Source organism: Hoplias malabaricus, chromosome 8 (assembly GCF_029633855.1).
Source record: "Hoplias malabaricus isolate fHopMal1 chromosome 8, fHopMal1.hap1, whole genome shotgun sequence".
NCBI lineage: Eukaryota > Metazoa > Chordata > Actinopteri > Characiformes > Erythrinidae > Hoplias > Hoplias malabaricus.
The window spans coordinates 19,353,097-19,375,144 of NC_089807.1; the positions used below are offsets into that span (position 1 = coordinate 19,353,097).

Sequence of the window (22,048 nt, forward strand, 5' to 3'; positions counted from 1 at the left end):
AGCAAAATCACAAAAATATCTGTAATGTTCCCATCAATTGTCAGTGCCTGAGACATCCAATATTGTCCAAAAATCTGAATCAGTTTCAATACCTTGTTGCAATTGCTCTCAGCTAAGGCATGCACACTGGTATAATGAGGATATTATTCCTACCTTTCCCACAAATTTGAATTTTTTGTTTCTACTTTACCTTTTAATTGTATTCATTCTAGACCATTCATAGCAGAGTCTTTTGTGCCTGTTGAATACCCCTGTGTGAAAAAGTTTGCAGATACCTGCTCATCCAGCATTTCTTCTAAAAGCAAGGGCTGTGTAGTTTGCTGCAATAATAGACTCAGCAATAAAAAATGGTTTATACCTTGGTCTTCATACTTTGATAGTCCCCATTCATTCTGTTCTTCAATGGTCAGGACATATAACCACCACAGGGCAGGTATAAGCTATTTGTTTGTGAATCCTTCTCAGCACTTCAGTGACACTGACAAGGTAGTGGTGGTTTAACAGCAGAGTGAAAGGGCACAATAATGTAGAGCTCCAGATGGACTAGTTTGTAATTTTTAAAACTTAGATTTATATTGTCATTAAAATGGACAATGAGAGCAGAGCCTAGTAGGTCATTTAAAATGTTTTGGCTGATCAGCTGAAGCTGTGTGTGCACCTAAACAAATGAATAACTTTGCAAGCAATGGGTGCATTTCAAGTGGCTGAGTTGACCGTGTCTATGTACTATTGGATATGTACTTAATTGGATCGGCAGTGAAAGACAAGAGCAGACCAGTCACCTGTTTAGATGGTTACCTTTTCTTATTGCTTGTGTTTATGTAAAACATTTGCTAATTATATTCACTCACAAAAACACAACTGGCCACAAAGCAAAAGTGCAAAGTTCAATAGATACTATTCAGTCGATTCACATTTAGCATTTAAAAAAAAATGTATTATCTTCTTACATAGTCAATTAACCTCTGGAACCCTAGGCTTATTATTCTTGTGCTAATATTCAAACTTATTATGCATTATTCAGATATGTAGAGCAACAGCAGGCTGGTCTTACATGCAGTTTTAGGAATCAAATCACAAAATTATTGTATTTATTTGTTTTTAAAATAACTTTTACAGTGAATATAAGACCAGACTATATAAGACTGCCAAAATAATTAAAACGTATACAATTGTATACATTGGAACTTATATACATACACTGATAAAGCACAAAAAGCAAGACAACTGATGCAACAAAACTAGATTTTACAGGGACAATCAGCAGAAGACAAGGTCAAAGAGATCATCTAGTTAAAATATTCCAAATCAGAAATTTGATATAAAATTTTTTGCAAGTAAAAAAAGTGAATAATAAAGTGTCAGGTTAGGTTTACCTTAAATGCTACATGTGGGTGCAAGTGTTTGCTGGTCTGTGTTTGTACATAAAACACTGCAGGTACAACAATAAATTATACTGTATTCTCTTAAGATTCTACCTGACATAAAGCATATTTATTTTAATTATAACAAGATTACACAGAAATCTTGCCATACATGAGCTTAATTCTTATTTTTCTTACACAAACAAACAATAAGTATCAAAGTAATTTCAGAAAGGTGTGATGGATGTGTACAAAACAGACAATTTATGCAAATACACAAAGAATATTGAACAGTACAATTTTTCTACAAAAGCACAAAATCTGAGAAGCTCTGAGACACAGTGACAAAATCTCAGCACTGCTTACAACAGAACAGAAAACATGAAACTACACAACCTACATAAATTATAAACTGTGCTACAAAGTAAATGTACAGGAGGAAATACTCACATTTTCTTCCCAGTGATGCGCTCAGTAATAGGACTGCTTGGAATGGCACCTTTTGCTGGGGTCTGAGGGGTTCTGGGTTGAGCCCCAGCTGTGCAGTTAGTGCTTTTTTTGGTAGAGGAAAAGGCTGGAATGTTCCTTCTCAAAAGGTTCACTAGCCAGATAGTAGCTGAGCAGAGAGAGCAGTTAGCATTCTCCTCCAAGAGTTTTGAGGTAAATGACTCAAAGTCACATGATTGAAAAAATGCAGTAACAGGCTTCATATATTTCAGAAGATTTGTTTGCTAGCCTTTACTTTCGCAAGATTACTTGCTAGGAGAGATGTAACACTGACAATAGGCTACATTTAAATTTAGTAATTCCTAAATTTTTAGGTAAATAAAATTATTTATGTTTATATATAAATAAAGTATGTATGTTTTCCCCAAGAGTCTTTAATTTATCAGACTGTAATAAAAAAGCAGATTTCCTATCTTTCTATTGATCTGTCTGGCAGTGAAAGTCTTTTTAAGGATGAAAATATTGTCCCAATAGAAACAGAAATAGCAGCCATAATCCTGAACAATTACAAAAGCTTGATACTGATCTGTGGTTGTGTATGTGTGTACTGTGAGAGTGTAAAGGGCATGTGTAATGAATGGGTCAAGGAGAAGGGACCATGTTTTGAATGACAGGCTCTCTGTTGAGATAAGTGGCCCAATAGACCAGGTTGAAGCTACCGAAAAGCACAGGGAAGATAATGCGGGACATACGGTCAATCTTGCTCACACTGTTAAAGGTTCTCTTGCTCTCTTTAGCTGCCGGCTGAGCTTTAGCTGGCTCTGCTGGTGCACTCTTGGAGACAGTGGGCAGGGCAGAGTCTTTCCCAATGTGAGGGGCATAGTTTGCCACAGCAACAGCATAAGCATTGTTCTTCTTCATAATGGAGCCCTCCTTTTTCTGTGAATATATCATTCAGGTAATGAACTGAGGTTATTAGATCATACAATTATAATTAGACTTGTTTAGAGAAAATCATGAAACAAAAGAACAACATGAAATGTCTAAATTATTATTATTTATAAATTATCCAATAATCCATTTAGCTTCCTGGCACAAAAAAAAACAAATATTTATGCATCTTATATGTATGTTATTAGACAAAGCTTATATATATATATATATATATATATATATATATATATATATATATATATATACAAACATTTTTATAATATATATTATCGTTTTTTATAATTATTTTGTTATAATACATTACATTAAAAACCCATTATAATATTGTATATGAGTAGAATTTTTATCTTGATTTTACCATTGGTGAAGTGAAAAAAATCGATCAACTTTATTTAGTTGTGTGGATTCAGAAAAGCAAAGAATCTCCAATAATAACTTGAATAACTATTTAATTATTGACCTTCAGGGGTTTTCAGTAGCCACTTGATTCTTGATGCATACTACTTAAATAATTATTCTACTAATGATCATGTTATTATTTTGCATGGATATGCACTCGTTTTTGTCAATAGGTGATTTATTATTTTTTAAACAGTAACGATTTTATTATTGCACCCCACTGGAACAGCTCACCTAAGCTCAGTAACCCAGATAAAAATTGCACTCATAGAAATGAAACATTGCGTCTCAGCCTTTAGAAACACAGCTGGCAATGTGTCTGTCTGCATCTGTCTGCGTAGTCATGGTTACCTTGTTATTGACAATGCTCTTGCCATCCCAGGCCCAGCCACGTTTGGTAAAGTAGTTTACTGTTGCAAACTCAATGAGTGCTGAAAAGACGAATGCATAGCACACAGCAATAAACCAGTCCATGGCAGTGGCATAGGCCACTTTGGGCAGTGAATTACGTGCGCTGATACTCAGTGTGGTCATTGTGAGTACTGTGGTCACACCTGGACAAAGAACAGACTGTAAATACACTCTTTCACACACATCAATGATGTTCTTCTTCACTTTTGCAGCATTTTTAAATCTCTCTGGTGAGTTTTTAGCCTTTGCTGAAACAGCTTTCTCTAAGAATCTTATATTTTGATAATGCTGCTGCAAGTTCAGCAGCTGTGCCAGGGCATCCATTAAAGAAGGTTTATGTTTTCTTTTTCCTCAAGAGTGATTTCCTTTGTAGCTAAGGACGTATTCAGCTGTAAAGTGGACATGGTGCCAGAGGCCATCAACAAAATAAGGACACCTCAGCATCCGCTGACTCGCATGTTCAAATGGCTGAAATGAGCCAGATTTTTCTGCCTGAAGATACAAGTCTGTCATCAGAACACACCAACCTCTATTTGACTTCCAGCCTCTAAGTCAGAGCACATTAGTCATAAATAATTTTCCCATGTTTGTAAATGTGAATTTCTAAGACAACATGCTAAGTTAACTTTTTTTTGGGGCTCTAGTATAATATTCTCCTATAATGTTGATATAAATCCTCACATATTCTGTGAAATTACGGTCAAATCCTGTCTGCCTTTCATTTTTTTTTTTTTAAATGCTGAACCTTTGCAGAAAATGCAGAAACTTTTGTTCCTTTACAGGGAGAAGCACAGTGGGTGAGAAGTAGGCTATTCCACTAAGCACGATTTTTCAAATCAGAGCAATCACAAATAAATCCAAAACACAAATATCACCACTCACCAAACACTGTCCGAGCTGGAACAGACTCCCTGTTCAGCCAGAAGGACACCTGGGATAGAATGACCGTCATGATGCAGGGCAAGTATGTCTGAATTACAAAATAACCAATCTTCCTTTTCAGATGGAAATGAACTGTCATCACCGTGTATTCACCTAGACAGAGCAAGACATGTGTTTGAAGACTGTCCACACTGTAAGAAAGCAATAAATTACATAGATGATACTGCCAAAGCTGTAGCATTGTTTTGTTGTTTTTATCTCAACTACCATACTTCTTAGTGACCAAAAATCTATGATATATAATATTAATATTAATGTATATTAAATGTAATATTAAACATAACTAAAGAAATATATAATGGGACACTTAACAAATGGGTGGGACCTGATAAAATATAAATAAATCTCACCATCATATGAACAGTACTTAAAACTGTTTTAAAGAAGTGTTCTAGATCTCAAAATCAGTGCATGTGTTTGAGAGTACCTGGATTGTGTGAAAATATCAGATTATTCATTTGAAAACCAAAAATCAGTCTTCTTGAAAAGTAAATAATGACTGTTCTCAGTGAAGCCTCTGAATTTTGCCCATCATTACAGATGTATATCAATAAATCCTGAATAAGTTTATTTTATTCATAATTTATTTCAAGAAAATAAACTGTCATATATTTTAAATTCATTGCTTGACATTGATGTTTCAGGCCTTATTTCTTTTACCCTTGATCATGAAAATCTGAAATTCAGTGTCTCAAATTATTAGACTATTTTGAGTTCTATTCAAACAGTACGAATACCACTTTTTCTCCCTGTCTAGTTCAGCACATGCACCCACAATCACGGGGAAGACTGACAGTTTTGAGAGGACATAGAAAAGTCTATTTAAGAACTTCACAAAGGCTGGTGTCAGTGCCTCAAGAGCCAGCACACACAGATGGGATACAACTGCTGTTTTCCGCATATCAAGCCACTCCTGAGCCCAGATAAGGCAATTTGACAATGCCCCTGGAATGGGAAGGGTCAGAATCCAAGTGTCCGCAGTCTGTAATGACTTGTGGTGCAAAGACATCTGCTGGTGATTCCGCTCACTTTAATAAAGTCTAAAGAATACATAGCCATCTACCAGGAGATTTTAGAGTGTTTTGTGCTGCTGATAAGATTCATGGAGATGTAGCGGGAATAAGCACATGCCCAGTGTCAAAACTACTACCAAATACAACCTGGGCTTCAATAACATCTCAGCATTGACACAAACTGACTGCCTCCAGGCCATGCCAAATTGAGGCAGTAATTCCAGATAAAGGTGCGCCAACAAAGTACTGAGTGTATAAATGAGCATACTTGTCAGAAATTGAACATCTCTGTATTTTATAATTTTTAGCTTGATTTTATGACATTGATTGCAACTGTCAAATAAATAAATGAAATGAAAAAAAAAGAAATATATAGTAGTGTTTAGCCATTAATAATACAATATGGTTAATTCTATTTAGAAAGAGTTAAGTTTACAGTCATAGAAATGGGTTAATTTATGCAGAGTATTTCTAACTTCATTTCAAGCAAACCACAATTATCACAAGCCAGGCAACACAAACTCTGAACATTTAGTGAAGTTATGTAATAACATAATTTTGGGAGTAGGACCACGCCCGAACTCCTCCTCTCAGCCCTATATATACCCGTCATTCACATCATTTCCATGTCAGACAAACTCGCTTCATTTAGTTCAGGAGACGGATCTCAACTCGACTGCTTCACTACGTCAGCTACCTCCTCCGCGCTGGGTCATTTCTGCTGATCCACATATTCGGAGCCATGTTCAAACATTATCAAACCCAACGAGCCTCCTGTTTTTATACTCGCTCCCACCTTCCCCCCGTCTCCACCCTTTTCTCATATTCATTTATCCAATGGGGGTCCGGCTTCATACACTTTCATAAGCCACACTGAACTCTCCCCCAAAGATTTCTGAGTTTACCTCCCCGTTTCAGCCTCTACGGGCTGAGGAATTTACAAGGAAGAATACACTGTGTAACTCTCGTCCAAGCATGATACTCAAAAACAAAGGGCAGGTACAGTTCAGGGTTGCTGTGAATCTGAAGCTTACCTGGAATCACTGACTGCAAGGCAAAAACACACCCAGGAAGGGGCACCAGTCCTTCACAGGGCGACACACACACACACGCATTTTCACTCACACCTAGGGACACTTTTGAGAAGCCAATCCACATACCAACTTGTGGTTTTGGATGGTGGGAGGAAACCGGAGCACCCGTAAGAAACTTACATGAACACGGGGAGAACACACCACACTCCTCACAGACAGTCACCCGGAGGAAACCCACATGAACACCGGGAGAACACACCAAACTCCTCACAGACAGTCACCCAGAGACAGGGCTCAAATCCATAACCCCAGGAGCCTGGGAATGTGTGACAGCGACAGCACCTGTTGCACCACCATGCTGCCCTGTAAAAATTGTCTGTAACTGCTTACCCAGCTCAGGGTCATGGTGGGTCCGCAGTTCACCTGGAATCATCATTGGACACAAGGCAGGGGACACACCCTGAAGGGTGTGTCAATCCTTCACAGGATTCTCACATTCACTCACAGACTGACATATTTGGACACTTGAGAAGCCAATCCACCTACCAATGTGTGTTTTTGGACCATGGGAGGAAACAGAAGGAAACAGAAGCACCCCCTGTGGACAGGGGGAAAACACACCAAACTCCTCACAGGAGTCCACAGGTCCACAGGACCCTGGAGCTGTGTGACAGTGATACTACTGTTCCACACCCTGTTACAAATCAGGTTATTATTATTTTTCTCTGCAACCCATTTTTTGGCTCATCAATCCAAGAGTCACAATGGTTTCTAAATTTCCATGGTTTCTAAAATTCCGAATTAGTAACACATAGCACAAAGCATAGCGGTTATATATAAAAATGAGTAAATTATAGAATGTGACTATACCAAGGATGAATAACAAGGAATTCTCCCTCTAAACAATGCTCACATCAGAGTCTAATCGGTGGCATTGTTTAGCTCAATCCAAATAAGCTGACCTGTAAAATTTGGCTAAAAGACTTGTTCTATATTGAACAGACACAGGATTCAATTTGTGTATTGCATGTGATTTTGTATCGTGGTTTGACCCTTCTCTCTTGCACATAATTTCTATGTTGTTGACATTGGTGCTGTTAGCTGAACAGACCTAGCATCATCAGTAAGTTTTACAGCCACAGGAATCTGCAGTGCCTTAGAATTCAGAGATTCAAATTAGTTCAGTTATTGCAGGAGCAGTGCAAACCACCTCAGAAGCAGAGCAAATATTTTCCAGAGCAAACATCTTACAGAGCAGATTTTGAAACTATAAACTTCATGACCAGTAAAAAAAAAGGGAAAAAGAATAAATTAAGCAATCTGCAAATAGCATGAATAATTTGACTTGCTTGTGAGCAGCAGCTTCACTGTAAATAATGATGAGTGTTCAAATGAAATTTCCAAAGGATACATTTTAGAGTTAAAAATGATTTAACTTGCCCAAATATATATTTTTCCAGTGTATCTCACCAGTGCTAGATTTGATGGTTTCATTGCCAACAGTTTGCCCACGTAAATCATACTGGTTCAGCCTTGATCCATCTTGTGCCACTTCTACTGAGGAAGTGGCATTTCGTGTCCAGACATACGTCACCTCTGTCAGAGTGTACGCATCTACACAGAGCAGCAGCAGGAGACAAGGCAAGACACTTCAATCTGAAGAAAACAAACAACTGAACAAAGTTTTATATATCAGAATAGATGAACTGTTATAGGAATATTAGCTGTCCTTATCTAATTCTAAAATGTGTGCATTTTATCAAACATTCATCAGCTGCTATCAAGTCCAGCTGTATATTTATTATTCTTAACTTTGTGGATATGTACTGGTGTATTGAAAGTAGCGCAAAAAAAAAACAAAAAACATTAGTTTGATCCATTCAACACTGTAAAAAATGTGACCCATTACTTACTTAAAAAAAATTATGGCAACAAAGTGACACGTAATATTATTGAGTAGATCCTAATTTTCCAACTTTTAAGTAACATTTATTTAATAAATTAACTAAATTTAAGCAAGAAAATTGTGTAAACGTCAATAAAATGCACAGTTAAAATGTGTTGGATTTAGTAATAACATGCCTAAATATGAATTAATATAGCTCAAAAATATTGAGTAAGTACAACTTAATTTCACAAGGAAAGGACTATTTATCTGAGTAAACTTAATATTTACTAAATATCTTGCAAGTATTGATTTACATTTACTAAATATCTGGCAAAAATTGAGTAGCCTGTACTAGGTTTCTGGAGAAAGCTTGTTTCTATTTACTAATTATAGTAACTTTACATCTATTCAATAATATCAAGTGTCAATTTGTTGCCATAATTTTTTTTATGTTAAATCTACGAAATATGTCCTTTTTGTGCCATGTTCGAGTCAACAAGTCAATATGCATGAAAATAATACCAGATAAACAATTATTCAACTCTTGCAATATTTATACATACAAAAATTGAAAATTGATACAACTACACCAAGGATCACAGGCAGAATATATTTTGGGGATGTGATGCAAGCTCAAAACATGTTGGTGCACTTAAATCTCAACAATGTTTTGAGACTGCACTCATCTTACACCAGATCAATTTAATTAGGATTCAGCATTCACCTGCAAATAGATGAATATTAGTTTTAACTTCATAAGCAAGTGTAATGTTTTAGTGTTGGTCTTTTCTATTCATCTATCTGCAGGTGCATCCTGAGTCCTAATTAGATTGACTGGGTATAATTGTTAACAAAATATGATATCTTGTATTTGAAATACATTATGTACATGAAATATAAACAGACATAACCTTGCTGTACAGTCAAATCATTTAAACCAGAGACTGAGCGTCCTGTCATGGCTTCATTATACCGTCAACAGACACATGAAACAACATGCAAACTACAGAAAGCACAACATCCGCTTCTTAAAACCGTAATTCAGGATTGTAATCACAAAAACACTTTGTTTTTTAATCAAACGTTGTTCCTCACCATCAGCTAACTCTCCAGTCTGTGCTCGAAAGCGGTCTTTACGAAGCACCAGTGTTTGTAAATAAACCGCCTCAGTCCTTTACCTAGGTCTCTCTCTCCCTGCTCATAGCAGAGGCATCTGGTGTTGTTTTAGACAGAGAAAATAACGTTGAAAACAACGAACAGAAATGAGTATTACTCTATTCCTGCTCCATGGTTTTGCGGTTTCGGATCTCTTAAGGTGGAAATGCCTCCAAACTCCGGAGACGGCTAACTGCATTAGCGACAGTGCTACAAACTAAACACCTCGAGTTACAAATGAGTGTCTCTGGTAATTCAATCAGTGAATTAAAAACGTACAGACAAGTTAAACATACAAACTACTGTCGTTGTCCCCCTCAAACACACCGATCCACATTAAAAAATGCGGAGCTTTTAGAACTGCGTGTCCCCACATTTAAAAGCGCCTCAAACAAAATACACAAGTTTAGATAAAAATTGTTCTTTTGCTGTTAATAATTTAAAAGCTGTTCACTTTGGGAAGTCCGAGGACGTTCAGAACCCAATAATGCTGGTTTCCACGAGTTTCAAAATGCGTTGGGCGGAAGTGTATGATGATTAAAATTAAAGACCTCCCAATGAGTAAAATCTATTACATTTTCTGGATCTTTGGTGTTACTCATAAAATATGAATAAATTCTATTCAACATATACCAACTAATTTTATTTAGCCAAAATTGTGTCAATTGCAATTAAAACTTTGTTCAAATTTGTTGAATTTAGCTCAATTTTATTTCAAACTACATGAAGTCTTTTTATTAAGTGCAAGTTACTATTAGTTTTTAACTAAATATTAATTGACCCCAGTCCCACTTTTTACAGTGAAGACAGAATATTGATTTTGATCAATCAGTCATAATCTAAACAAAGTTAGATAATAACTGGCAACCTACTCCAAAAGAACCTACTGTTCTGTGTTGTGCCCTGTCTTTTTCATGCTATGCTCTTTTAATATATATGTAGTCAATAAAACTTTAACATACAGCTACATTTTTTAATATTTTGTGTTAATTAGTTTTTTAAGTCAAATATTTATTTAAATGAAAAGTTGGGAAATAAGTGTCTGTCTGCTTCTTTTCTAAAAATGATTGGGATGCACATGCTTCACATTCTACCTTGCTCATGTGTCTAAGGTATTGCATATGTTAAGGTCAGAAGCAGCAGTAACTGAAAGTGAGAATATGAATGATTCCATTTCTGTGCTAACTTTAGTGTTTTGGAATAAAGCAAAAGAGACTCACAGCTGCCAAATTTCAGTGGACAAGAGTGAGAATCCATGGGGAAGTCCTCTAGATGCATTGGACACTCTGCCTGTACAGTAAGCCTATAGCATATAGACATAAACAATTCCCCATAAAATGTATGAGGATGCATTCCAACAAATGTCAGCTGGCATGATGTATATTTCATGCATGTATTTGTACATTTATAGCAGTTGTTATGAAAGGCTTATGTAGTGGTCATGTAGCTGTGTTAACCATCTAAGTTAATAACATTTTTTTTCATTCTATAAAGTTTCATTTTCAGGATTACAAAAATTTTGTTACATCAGTGACAAATGCTCATTCAGATGCTTAACGTTTCCACAGCTAAAATTACAGAGCATGTTTAAAATACAGGTTGTGAACCTCATAGTGTAGAGTAGTGTTCCATTCTCCATGATCCGCAATAGTTTGTTGGGCATGGTCATGTTGTGAGCCACAGATTTCTTGCCATTGTGGAAGAAGGTGTCGGGGGTCCAAATCTTGCTAGCCATCAGGTTATTGAGGCGCAGGATGTTCATAGGCCCACGGAACTTCAGCCTCTCATCTGTCCATCGCTGACGAAAGAACACGTCAACTGTGTACTCCTGATTAACATACCACACACAGCCAGAGGACAGCTCAGAGCAATATGCAAATTAGTAAACAACAAGTTAGAGCTGCTTGAAGATTAAATGCATTAGTGCTCCCTCCACACAGTTCAGCTGATTTTATTCATAGCTTTTTGGAAGGAAGAAAAACCTACAGACTGAACCAATCTGTGATTTCTTTGGAATCCTATTTGGATCAGTTTCAGTTAGAAAACTAAGAAACAATCTCATCTCAGGTGTGATTAAAAGCCAGGGGTGTGAAGTAACTAGTTAGAGTTATTCAGTTATGTACTCATGTAAATGTTTGATGGATCAGTAATCTCGAGTATACTTTAACAATACTTTTACTGCTACTTAAGCACTTAAGCATACATATGCAGTTAATTATCAAGCACACTGCCTTTTATGAATGACACAATTGGTAAAACGGTATTGGTAAAAGAAATAACGGTCTGGAGCATCTGTTGTTCTTGACTGTTACGCCTTGAAATTTAGAATGTTCTTGTCTGACTTAAGGTAAATCCTTACTGACAAAATCAAATTTATATAGACTTAATATATTATGGTTGCCATTGCTTTCCAAGCATCTATAATGGTAGGATGTCAGAATAAAATAAAGTGGAAAAAGTGTTTTACTTTATTAATTGTATTTGTTTATTAATGTATGTGCAACATGTCCCTTGTCCTGAGTGCTAAAGTGTCAAAAACACTCCTCATCATTAGCTATACTACAATCCCTTGAGGCCCAAGTTCCCCATCAACCCCTAGGGCTGAGGAAACCATAAAGTTACCACAGAAACATAGAGTGTGCAACACAAAGAGAGGTGTTCAGGGAGAAGTCGTTTGTCAATTCCCAACTGCCACAACATATAAACAGTCTCTGAAGATTTCTGAGAGATCTGTGGAATGCAGTCAACCCTGAACTAATGAGCCATAGACATTTCATTAAAAGCTTCAGGGACTCCAGAGCACAAAGGTAGGAGATCATTAAAAGAATGAAACAAAGTGTGAATCCTTGCATTGTATTCAGCAATGAGAAGCACACTTCAAAATTTCTGAGCATTTTTTATTTTCTTTTTCAGCCAGTTGATTCTCCCTTTTAGTCCACAGGTGTTGTAGATGTAGCTGTAAATTTATCATGCACTGTCACTCTGGAAGAAAGAAAGGTGTGAATAAAAACCATCATCAACCTCTTTAAAAACTACCTAGCCCAGCCTACTGATATGTCACACTCACATATGTGGGGTTGCCCATAAGTTGGAAATTTTGAAAGCTTTTTAGGGCCCAGCCAGAAGACAAGTAAGACAAGTGTTACACTAACAAGCACGATAATTTACAGGAATAAGGAAGGAAAATGTCTGAATATATAAATGAAGAGCACGTGTTCCCAAAACTGGAGTTAAAATGTCTATTACTATCAGATAAACAGTGCTTTTCTTAGAGAGAAAGGAGAAAATCAAGCTCCACTCCACTTGTCAGATCTGAATAAATAATTTTTTTCAGTAGAGTTTTTCAGAAGTTAAATTTTGGAGAGGAGTGATTGGGAGGAACTGATCTGAACCAGAGTGTTGTGATATTATTGTACTTCTGTGGTAGTTTGCACAGTTTGTCTATAACAAACACCATGTTAGAACACAAGTGTACTTGGTACCAAAGCACCTTGGGTCAATGATCGACTTGTGGTTGTGATCTGAGGCCATATGTTTTGAACTTGGCTAGCTCAAGGAACTTCTGATTCTGCGGATGGGTACCAGCAGGCGAAAAAGGCTGCAGCTGTGGCAGTTGCAGAAGCAAAATCTAGAGTGTGGGAGGAGTTTGGAGAGGCCATAGAGAATGACTTCTGTATGGCCTCAAAGAGCTTCTGGAAAACTCTCCAACGGATCAGAAGAGGGAGGGGGGACACTGTCCAAGCTGTGCTCAGTAAGGATTGTGAAACTCTGAGCTCGACTAAGCATATTGTTGGGTATTGGTGGGAGCACTTTGAGGAACTCCTTAATTCGAGAGACATGCCTCCTGTACAGGAGGCAAAGCCAGAAATGTCTGGGGTTCCATTTCCATGCATGGATCTCAGGAATAGTGCCTTTGGATTGGCAAACTGGGGAGGTGGTTGCCATTTTTTAAAAAGGGGACCGGAGAATGTATGCCAATTATTGGGGCATCACACTGCTCAGACTCTCAGTCCTGGCCGTGGAACTATGGACCAACTCTTTACTTTATCACAAATGATTGAGGGGGCATGGGAGTTTGCTACTCCACTCTACACATGCTTTGTGGATTTGGAGAAGGCGTATGACTGTGTTCCAGAGAGATTCTGTGGGAGGTGCTCAGGGAGTATGGGGTGCCTGGGTGGCTTCAGCGAGCCTTGATGTATCTCTACTCCTGTTCCTGATATTCATGGACAGGGTGGCGAGACATAGCCTGGAAAAGGAGGGCTTATGACCGGGGGGCTCAGGAGGTGGCATCTCTGCTATTTGCGGATGATGTTGTACTTCTTGCTTCCTCTCATGGAGGCCTCCACCATTCACTTGAGCAGTTTGCAGCCAAGTGTGAAGCGGTCGGTATGCAGATCAGCACCTCCAAGTCTGAGGCCATGGTTATCTCCAAGAAACAGGTGGCATGTAGGGGATGAGAACCTACCCACAAGTGAAGGAGTTCTAGTATCTCAGGAACTTTACAAGTGAAGAGTGGTTTACAAGTGATGAGAAGAGGTATCGTGAGGTTGAACATAGGTTAGGGCAGCGTCTGCAGTAATACTGTCACTGTACCAGACCATAGTGGTGAAGAGAAAGCTGAGTCATAGAGCAAAGTAAGCAAAATATACCAGGGTAATGACAGAAAGAACGAGATTGCGGATACAAGCGGACAAAATGATTTTTCTCCGGCTGGTTGCTGGGCAAACTCTCTGTGATTGTGTGAGGAGCTCAGTGATAAGGGAGGTGCTCAGAGTAGAGTCGCTGCTCCATCACATTGACAGAAGTCAGCTGAGGTGGTTCGAGCATCTGATAAGGATGCCTCCCACTGGAGGTATATAAGGCATGTCCAACTGGAAGGAGGCCCCAGGGTAGACCTAGGACACGCTGGAGGGATTATATCTCCCAACTGGCCTGGGAATGCCTGGGGATCCCCCAGGAGGACCTGGTGGAAGATGCAGGGGAAAGAAATGCCTGGGTGTCTTTACTTGCCTTGTTGCCACCTTGACCCTGAAATGGATTAAGCGGCAAAGAAAATGCTGATGATAATAAATCTTGTTTAATACGAAGCGTGTCATAGGATAGAGACATTTATGTTGTGTTCCATATTAACTCAGGAAACACCCCTACAAGTTGCATTCCCTACTAGGAATGTTGGGGTACCCTCACCAGCCCTTAGCTCAAGATCCAAGATAACAATAAAAACCTACTAGGACACAGGGCTTTCTGAATGTTTAACAGGAATGCAGTCAACTCAGGTGTAATATTCCCAGCTCCAACATCCAACTTAGAAGGTAAATGGAATGTAGCATTAGTCATCCTTCCTTTGTTTATCAGATTCCTTCTCTCTTGAAATGTAGATTCAGCATAGTATTGTTATTTTGTACAAGTGAAACATTTAAAAGTTCAGAGCATTAAATGCACAGAAAGAAAACTGTACAGCTGTCGTACAGCACAACACCGACAGAAACAGGGATTATGGATGTCCTGGAGCTCACAGGCCACTGTACAATCTGTGTGAGAGCATTGATGGAGGTCAGTGAACATAGGCAGAGAGGAAAAAGAGCAAATGAATAATACACAGGGCACCTAGTTTTCATAGGAACCTCTCTTGTGCTTTATTCTAAATATTTGAGAGCTGGGAGAGTGTGAAGCAGAGTGAAAATGGTTACTGAGAAAAGCTTTCAAGCTTGTAGCAGATACCAGCCCTATGAACAGACAACAAAAACAGAGAGTAAGCCAAGAGGCATAAATGAATGACAGACAAAAACATATAACAAAACAAGACCTGAACAGAAAATTGGTATAGTTAGTATAAAAAAATAATACATTTATAGTATTAACGATATTATTCCAAAACCACAGGAATATTTAAAAAGTCATTCAAATTTCACTACCTAAGGAGTCATTTTTATTAAAGCATCAATTTGCCTACAGACCAGCTGTCTAAAGTTAATTAATTCATTCATTGTCTGAAACCGCTTATCCAATTCAGGGTTGCGGTGGGTCCAGAGCCTACCCGGAATCACTGGGCGCAAGGCAGGAACACACCCTGGAGGGGGCACCAGTCCTTGATAGGGCAACACACACACTAACACATTCACACCTATGGACATTTTTAAGGAGCAAATCCACCCACCAACCGTGGGAGGAAACTGGAGCACCTGGAGGAAACCCATGCGGAGATAGGGAGAACACACCATCTCCTCACGTTCAGTCACCCGGAGAGGGACTCGAACCCACAACCTCCAGATCCCTGTAGCTGTGTCATTCCATTATTTTTCTTCCATCATAAATTAAGTGCTGCTTTGATTACTCAACAATCCATTGTGTTCAGGAAATACTAAGGAGGCATTGATGAAAAAATTATTTCTGGCCAATTCCGTATAAATATATATATATATATAGTATGTACGTGTGTACAAAAAAATGTACAAATATATATATACACAGGGGGTCCTCGACTTACAACGTTGATCCGTTCCTACGTCGCGTTGTAAACCGATTTTCGGACATAGAAGAGTCTGCCTTACGCTTGGGAGCCATAATGAAGGGCAAAAAGTTCACAAAATCAAACACACGTGCACACGTTGGAGAGAATGACGTAGCAGCAAGCTAAAGTGGCGTACAATGCGACTGGGGTGATGCCGTCCTCCTCGGTCCCGAGCCGCGTAACTGTGTATTCTTCTGCTGCGCACACCAAACACAAAGTTCACGTTACGACGTTTACGATGCAAAACCACTTAACTCGAAACAACGCTTTATACAGTAAATGTTATACAGTAAATGAAGTTGTGTCGTAACCACGAAACATCGTAACTCGGGACTGTTGTAACCCGTGGACCTCCTGTATCTATATATTTTTTATTTATTTATTTTTCACTATGATTCAAACTGTTATTTTAGATTTTCCAATGAAACATCAGCTTCAAAAGACATACCTTTGGCTGTCTACCACAATGACACATGCATGACTATACTACTACAGGTGTAGCAGCACAATTACAGAGCAAGTGTTTTACCTGGCTCTCATTGTTTACCCCATAAGTGCAACATAATTCACCCACAATTAAACTATTAATTACTGCTAATTGCATATTTGGACCAAATAATTATTAATTTAAAATTGCTTGTGCATTCTTAGTAAAAATGTCCACTTCCAGCACCTCACACACAACTGTGCTTTAATTATTTTCGCTGTCCAATTAAAAATATCTATCTCCCAAAATGGCAACTTTAAAGATAAGGGGGAAATCCTTCTTAAGTTTTAATGGAAGTCAATGTAAAAGATTTTGTTCAAAGTAATTCTGGAGCATTTCTATTGGTTCATTCATCATTCTTCACGGTGTGAAGGTGCTGCAGCTGAAGGTGAAATGAAGCTACTGTGTTCAAATGTAGTAAACTAAAAATCCACAGAAATGGAGATACATGTTTGGACAGTGACAATATGCATCCTTTCTAATTGTATAATTCAGGAATTGATACTAAAGTTTAGTTTTTTCAATTCTGAAAGACATGAAACGTATGTGGTTTTCATGTGTTACTCTTTTTCCTCCAAAATATGAAAAATCTTTTTACCATGTCTGCATCTGATACTGGCCCAAAACTGGTTACGTAGATATCAGTCTTTACCTCTGTCACTCGATCTACAAAACAAAAGCAAAATAAAGACACGTTGTTGTTGTGACTGTATTATCAGTGTGAGTGGGAAGCCAGAAAACCCAGAAGCAAAGCTGTGCTGTGTCATTATTAGCTCAGACCAAAAGCCACAAAGCAATGATTCATCCATGATTCAGACCCATTCATCCATCTACCTCTGCATTGATTAGAGGATGTGTGTGTGTTTGTGTGTGTCTGTGTGTGTGTGTGTGTGTGTGTGTGTGTGTGTGTGTGTGTGTGTATGGGCGCATGCATGCAAGTGCAAGCCTGTATTTGTATCTCTGCTTTATATATATAATAGATATATATAAAATATATTCACAATTATTTAGGAGTCCTACAGTGATTGCAATCACCACTGATGAGAAGATTTTGCTATTAGCCAAAGTACTTCTCCCTCAAATGGCTTTCATAATTAACTAATAACCAAATCACAAGTTCATTTCATGTATGATTAGTTGCCCAGTTCACTAATACAAAATATTTGCATGTTTCCAAGCTCTGATTGACAGATCTGTTAGTAATTATGCATCTACACCTACTCACAGACATAAACAGTTATCAGTAATTATCATGAAGCTACACAGAAAAGTCAGGGTTAGATACACTATTAATATGAGCTTTCAGATTTTATTCTGTTAATTTCATACAGTTTGTTTTATTTGAACATGACACATAGGATAGATGTTAAAAATCAAAAAATGAAAAGTGAAAATAAATACAAACATGCATGTGAAACTTCACACACAGTCACACCGAGACCATCCTTAATTTATATATGAAATGGAAATAAAATTGATTTAAATAATTATTTCAGGCTCCAATTCTTCTAGATCTGAAACAAATCTACACTGGTTTCTCTCCATCCTTCAATTGTGTGAAGACACTTTAAACTTTAAACTACTTCACTGTTATAATAAGGTAATTTACAAGATATATTTTTTTATTTTTTATTTTATAAATGTGCTAGAACAATTCCCTGAACACACAAAACATTAGAAAGTAAATCTAATTAGAATAAAATATTAAATTTAATTATTGGTGTTTGTGAGTATTTTCTTATGTTTTCTAATTTTTTCTGATGAGAAATGAATAACGTGTATTTAGTTTGATTTCTGATTGTAAATAATTAATGAACTAAGTGCCATCTTTGACAATTGCACAATAAAGTTCATAAATACCCTGTTTGGAAATGTCTTTATTTCTCTGATAAATACTGCCTGCTCACACAGAGATGCTCCTCTGAGCCTTTCATTAACAAAGTTACAGGTTTCCAGTTGTACTTTGTTGTTCTTGTGCTTTGTAAGATGATAAAATATTTTCAGTAAGGCTGATTATTGACTGCATGATTTTTAAATCCAAATAATTTCTGGAATCTTGTATATTTTACATCCAGATTTGTTTTTGTGTAATGATATACAGTAAACCAACTGTGGAGTAATAACAAAAAACTACACCAGAGGAAGTCTTAGCCTTATCGTTACTGTGCCACACACAACTTTTGGACCAAAATGAATAACAAAACATCCTTGGATGAGTAACAGAGGGTTAGCCTTGCTCAAGCTTCAATTAGAAATGTTTATCCAAGGGAGCTAAAGGCTATCAAACCTCATTATTGCCTTTTGTTAACTCTTGTTCCACACACCAACATACAATACAAATATACAACTTCAAAACTGCCAAGATACTGAAATCTTAAAATTTTGCTAAAGAATTTTGACCTTACAAAGAATTTATACAATAAATACATGAGAATGTGTATGATATATAGTCAGTTAACATAATTAGAAAGGGAAATGTGTTTAATTGCATACATCTGATATTACAGATGACAACTATACTATAAGCAATAATGTAGAATGCTATTTATTCGCTCTTGTATGAATTGACATGTGTAGTTACTATGCTGAACATTTAAATCATTTTTAGCTCACTGAAATGGATAGCTTACTGGATAACATTAACCCATCTCAAGAAAAAATAATATGTCTCATAATTTGTTGCAAGAAACATTTTTACTTTGCAAACATTTTCTTCAGCTATAACTCTGTCACTCTATATGTGAGGTTTAAGCATTCCTATGATAAAAAGATATTGTAGAACTCTGTTAATGGGCATCCTGATTAACTCAAATTTAAATGTCACTGACCTCCAAGACCTGGTCTCAGCCTGTTGTCATAGCCATCCAACAGTCGGTCCAGAATCCGTGTAAAAAGGGTGATGTTGTTTTTGAATGCATCTGTTGCAGACACTTCCACTCTAGTTCTTCAAGTGTAGTCAAGACAGAAACAAACTGTTAGGGATGTCTATGACACATGCATCAATGCTGCAATGTCGTCATGTCTAAAAAATAAGAAGCCTTTCAACAGCTGGGAAGACTACTGAATTACACTTGCAACACACAGTAGCAAAAAAAAAGGAAAATGGTTTAGAACTGATTTGATTATAAATTAGACAAGCTAGACTGAAACCTGTGCAGACCAGTGCATTCTCTGTCTTCAGATCATATCAGTTTTATCCAAGAGAAAATCCTTCAGTGTTCATTTTATATCGATAAATATTTTCTGATCATAATTCATGGATGAATTCTAGGCTCTCTCAAAGAAAATGTCCAGTTTGAAACATCAACATATCTGATGTGCTCTTATCAAATCTGACATTGTGTCAAGACCTTTTTCTACTTAAGGCTATTTACTGATAAGGGCAAGTGACATTGAAAACAGAAAATCAAGTAGTATTATCTGCTATTTACCTTAAAATTAAACACAAAAACAACTGCACTCACCGAGTCTGCCAGGCCACCAAGAGCAAAAGGTAGATCAGCAATCCATGCAAGCAACGCTTTCGGCCACTCATGTCTGAATGATCCCTGCAGTTTTAAAGGAGCAAATATTTTTGAATAAAAATAATATGGAAAATTTCTAAATGTTTATTAAACTAGAATTCCAACTCTCTAAGACATTCACTATAAGACTGAGACAGGGACAAGTTAGGAGCCCAAATTTGATTGAACACAAACATGCAGCAACATGAGGAGTCATTTTCAGTCTAAATGGTATGGTACCAAAAATTATTTGTGTTTGCAATGTATGTTACAGAGATTTCTGAAAGTTAAATACTTTTAAGCAGTTTGAAGAACCCTGACCAATATCTCTTTACAGTATGTATTACACTTTTTACATATCTTACAAGTTTAAAAAGCACCATCCATAAAATGGTTATTGAGGAAAAATATCCCCTCCTGTCATGCATTACAAGGTGTAACTCTACACAGTCACCTTCATTCAGTAGGCTACATGAGAATCTGTGAATATGCTATTAGCCCCATCCTCTAGCTCTACTTACCCTCCTGCAACTTTAAAGTTGATGGCATTGGCTCCTTCAGTTTATAACATATGAAACCTTGATGTCTAAATCTGCTCGTTCTAGACTGGCTTTGGAACACAGCAGTTTGAAAGCAGAATGCTCCACCATGGCTTTAACTATGATAGATCTAGCATATTAATCACAAACATGTCTATAAAGTAATACATGATTTTCCCCTTTTTTTTAAAGGTGGTCTTTAAAAACAGAGTGAGTTTTAATTTGTTTATTGCTTTTAACTTGTTTGGAACTGACGACCTATAACTTATCAAGAGGTCCTTGAAAAAGGTTTCTCCCACTCGCGTATCACTTAGTTATCAAAAAAGCAAAATAATAAATGGAAAATTGTTCCTCTGTAGCTTTAGTTTTAACTGTAAACAGGAGTACGATTAAACACGCCAAGCTCTGTGTATAAAGTGAGCCGTTAACCCAGTCCTCTTTACTCCACTCTTTCCAGAAGCGCTGAACAGGTGTTCTGACCAGTCGTGCTACCTTGTCGAAATGTGCTACTTTGCCGCTCTGCGCATGTTCAGACTAAATAAATAAATAAATAAATAAATAAATAAAGATTCCATGTGTTTTTCGTGTTAAATATGTTTTTCTCCGATGCATTACACAATCATAGTTCACTGTTATTATTTACTTGAGTGTTCCAAAACTGTACACAACGAATTAAATTTAATAAACTACAAAACAATTTCTTATCAACGTAGTAATAGTATAATATCTTTAATAAAGGTATTTGGGCTGTGCATAGCTCCTGCTTATACTTATGCAGGCAGCATCTCCTGATACGCTACATTTAGCTTACCTACTATTTTTTACACAACTGTACGTATAAAATACACAATGGAAGCACATTTCGAAGACCTTTCAGGCTTTAATAATCCCACGTCCTTAAGCAAGCGAATTAATATCTCTTCAGAGAAGATGTAAACTATGAATGAATTAGACACTGTGTTTAGTTGTATTTACTTTTACATTTTAAGCACTTTAACTCAATTTAGTGTAGGCGATCTGAGAAATACATTGCCAGGAGACTGTTAGCTCCTTTCAAAGCTACACACAGAAACTGAACACAGCAAAAGACTGAGTGTTACCTGAGCAATAGTGTTTCTCAGCACGGCTCCACACACGCTCGCGGTTTGGGGAGAACTGAGTCTCTTGAGCGCGGATCACAGCGCGAGTTTTTGTCGACAAAATACAGAAAACATCCAAACAGCTGAGCTGAGCCCCGCAGACCACCTGTAACCACGGAGTGTGCGTGTGAAGAGCAGGAGAGGCTCACAACACGCACGCCGTCTTAACAGCGTGGAGTTCAAATCCCGCGTGGTTTAAAAAATCAACAAACTCCAGCGTACAGAGCGTCATAGCGTTTAGCTACAGATTTCCCCAAAC

At 37.3% G+C, this 22,048-nt stretch overlaps 1 protein-coding gene across 1 annotated transcript; it reads right to left on the reverse strand.

The window, feature by feature from the left end:
• Nucleotides 1-1,154: 1,154 nt before the first annotated feature.
• gabra2a (gamma-aminobutyric acid type A receptor subunit alpha2a) lies at nt 1,155-21,937 on the reverse strand. The gene is made up of 10 exons (XM_066678826.1): nt 21,751-21,937; nt 20,073-20,156; nt 19,437-19,552; nt 17,207-17,274; nt 11,215-11,435; nt 10,828-10,910; nt 8,035-8,178; nt 4,458-4,610; nt 3,516-3,718; nt 1,155-2,750 (listed from the first exon to the last, which is right to left on the reverse strand). The coding sequence occupies exons 2-10, from the start codon at nt 20,141-20,143 to the stop codon at nt 2,454-2,456; spliced, it is 1,356 nt and encodes a 451-aa protein (XP_066534923.1). The 5' UTR covers nt 20,144-20,156; nt 21,751-21,937; the 3' UTR covers nt 1,155-2,453.
• Nucleotides 21,938-22,048: the final 111 nt, after the last annotated feature.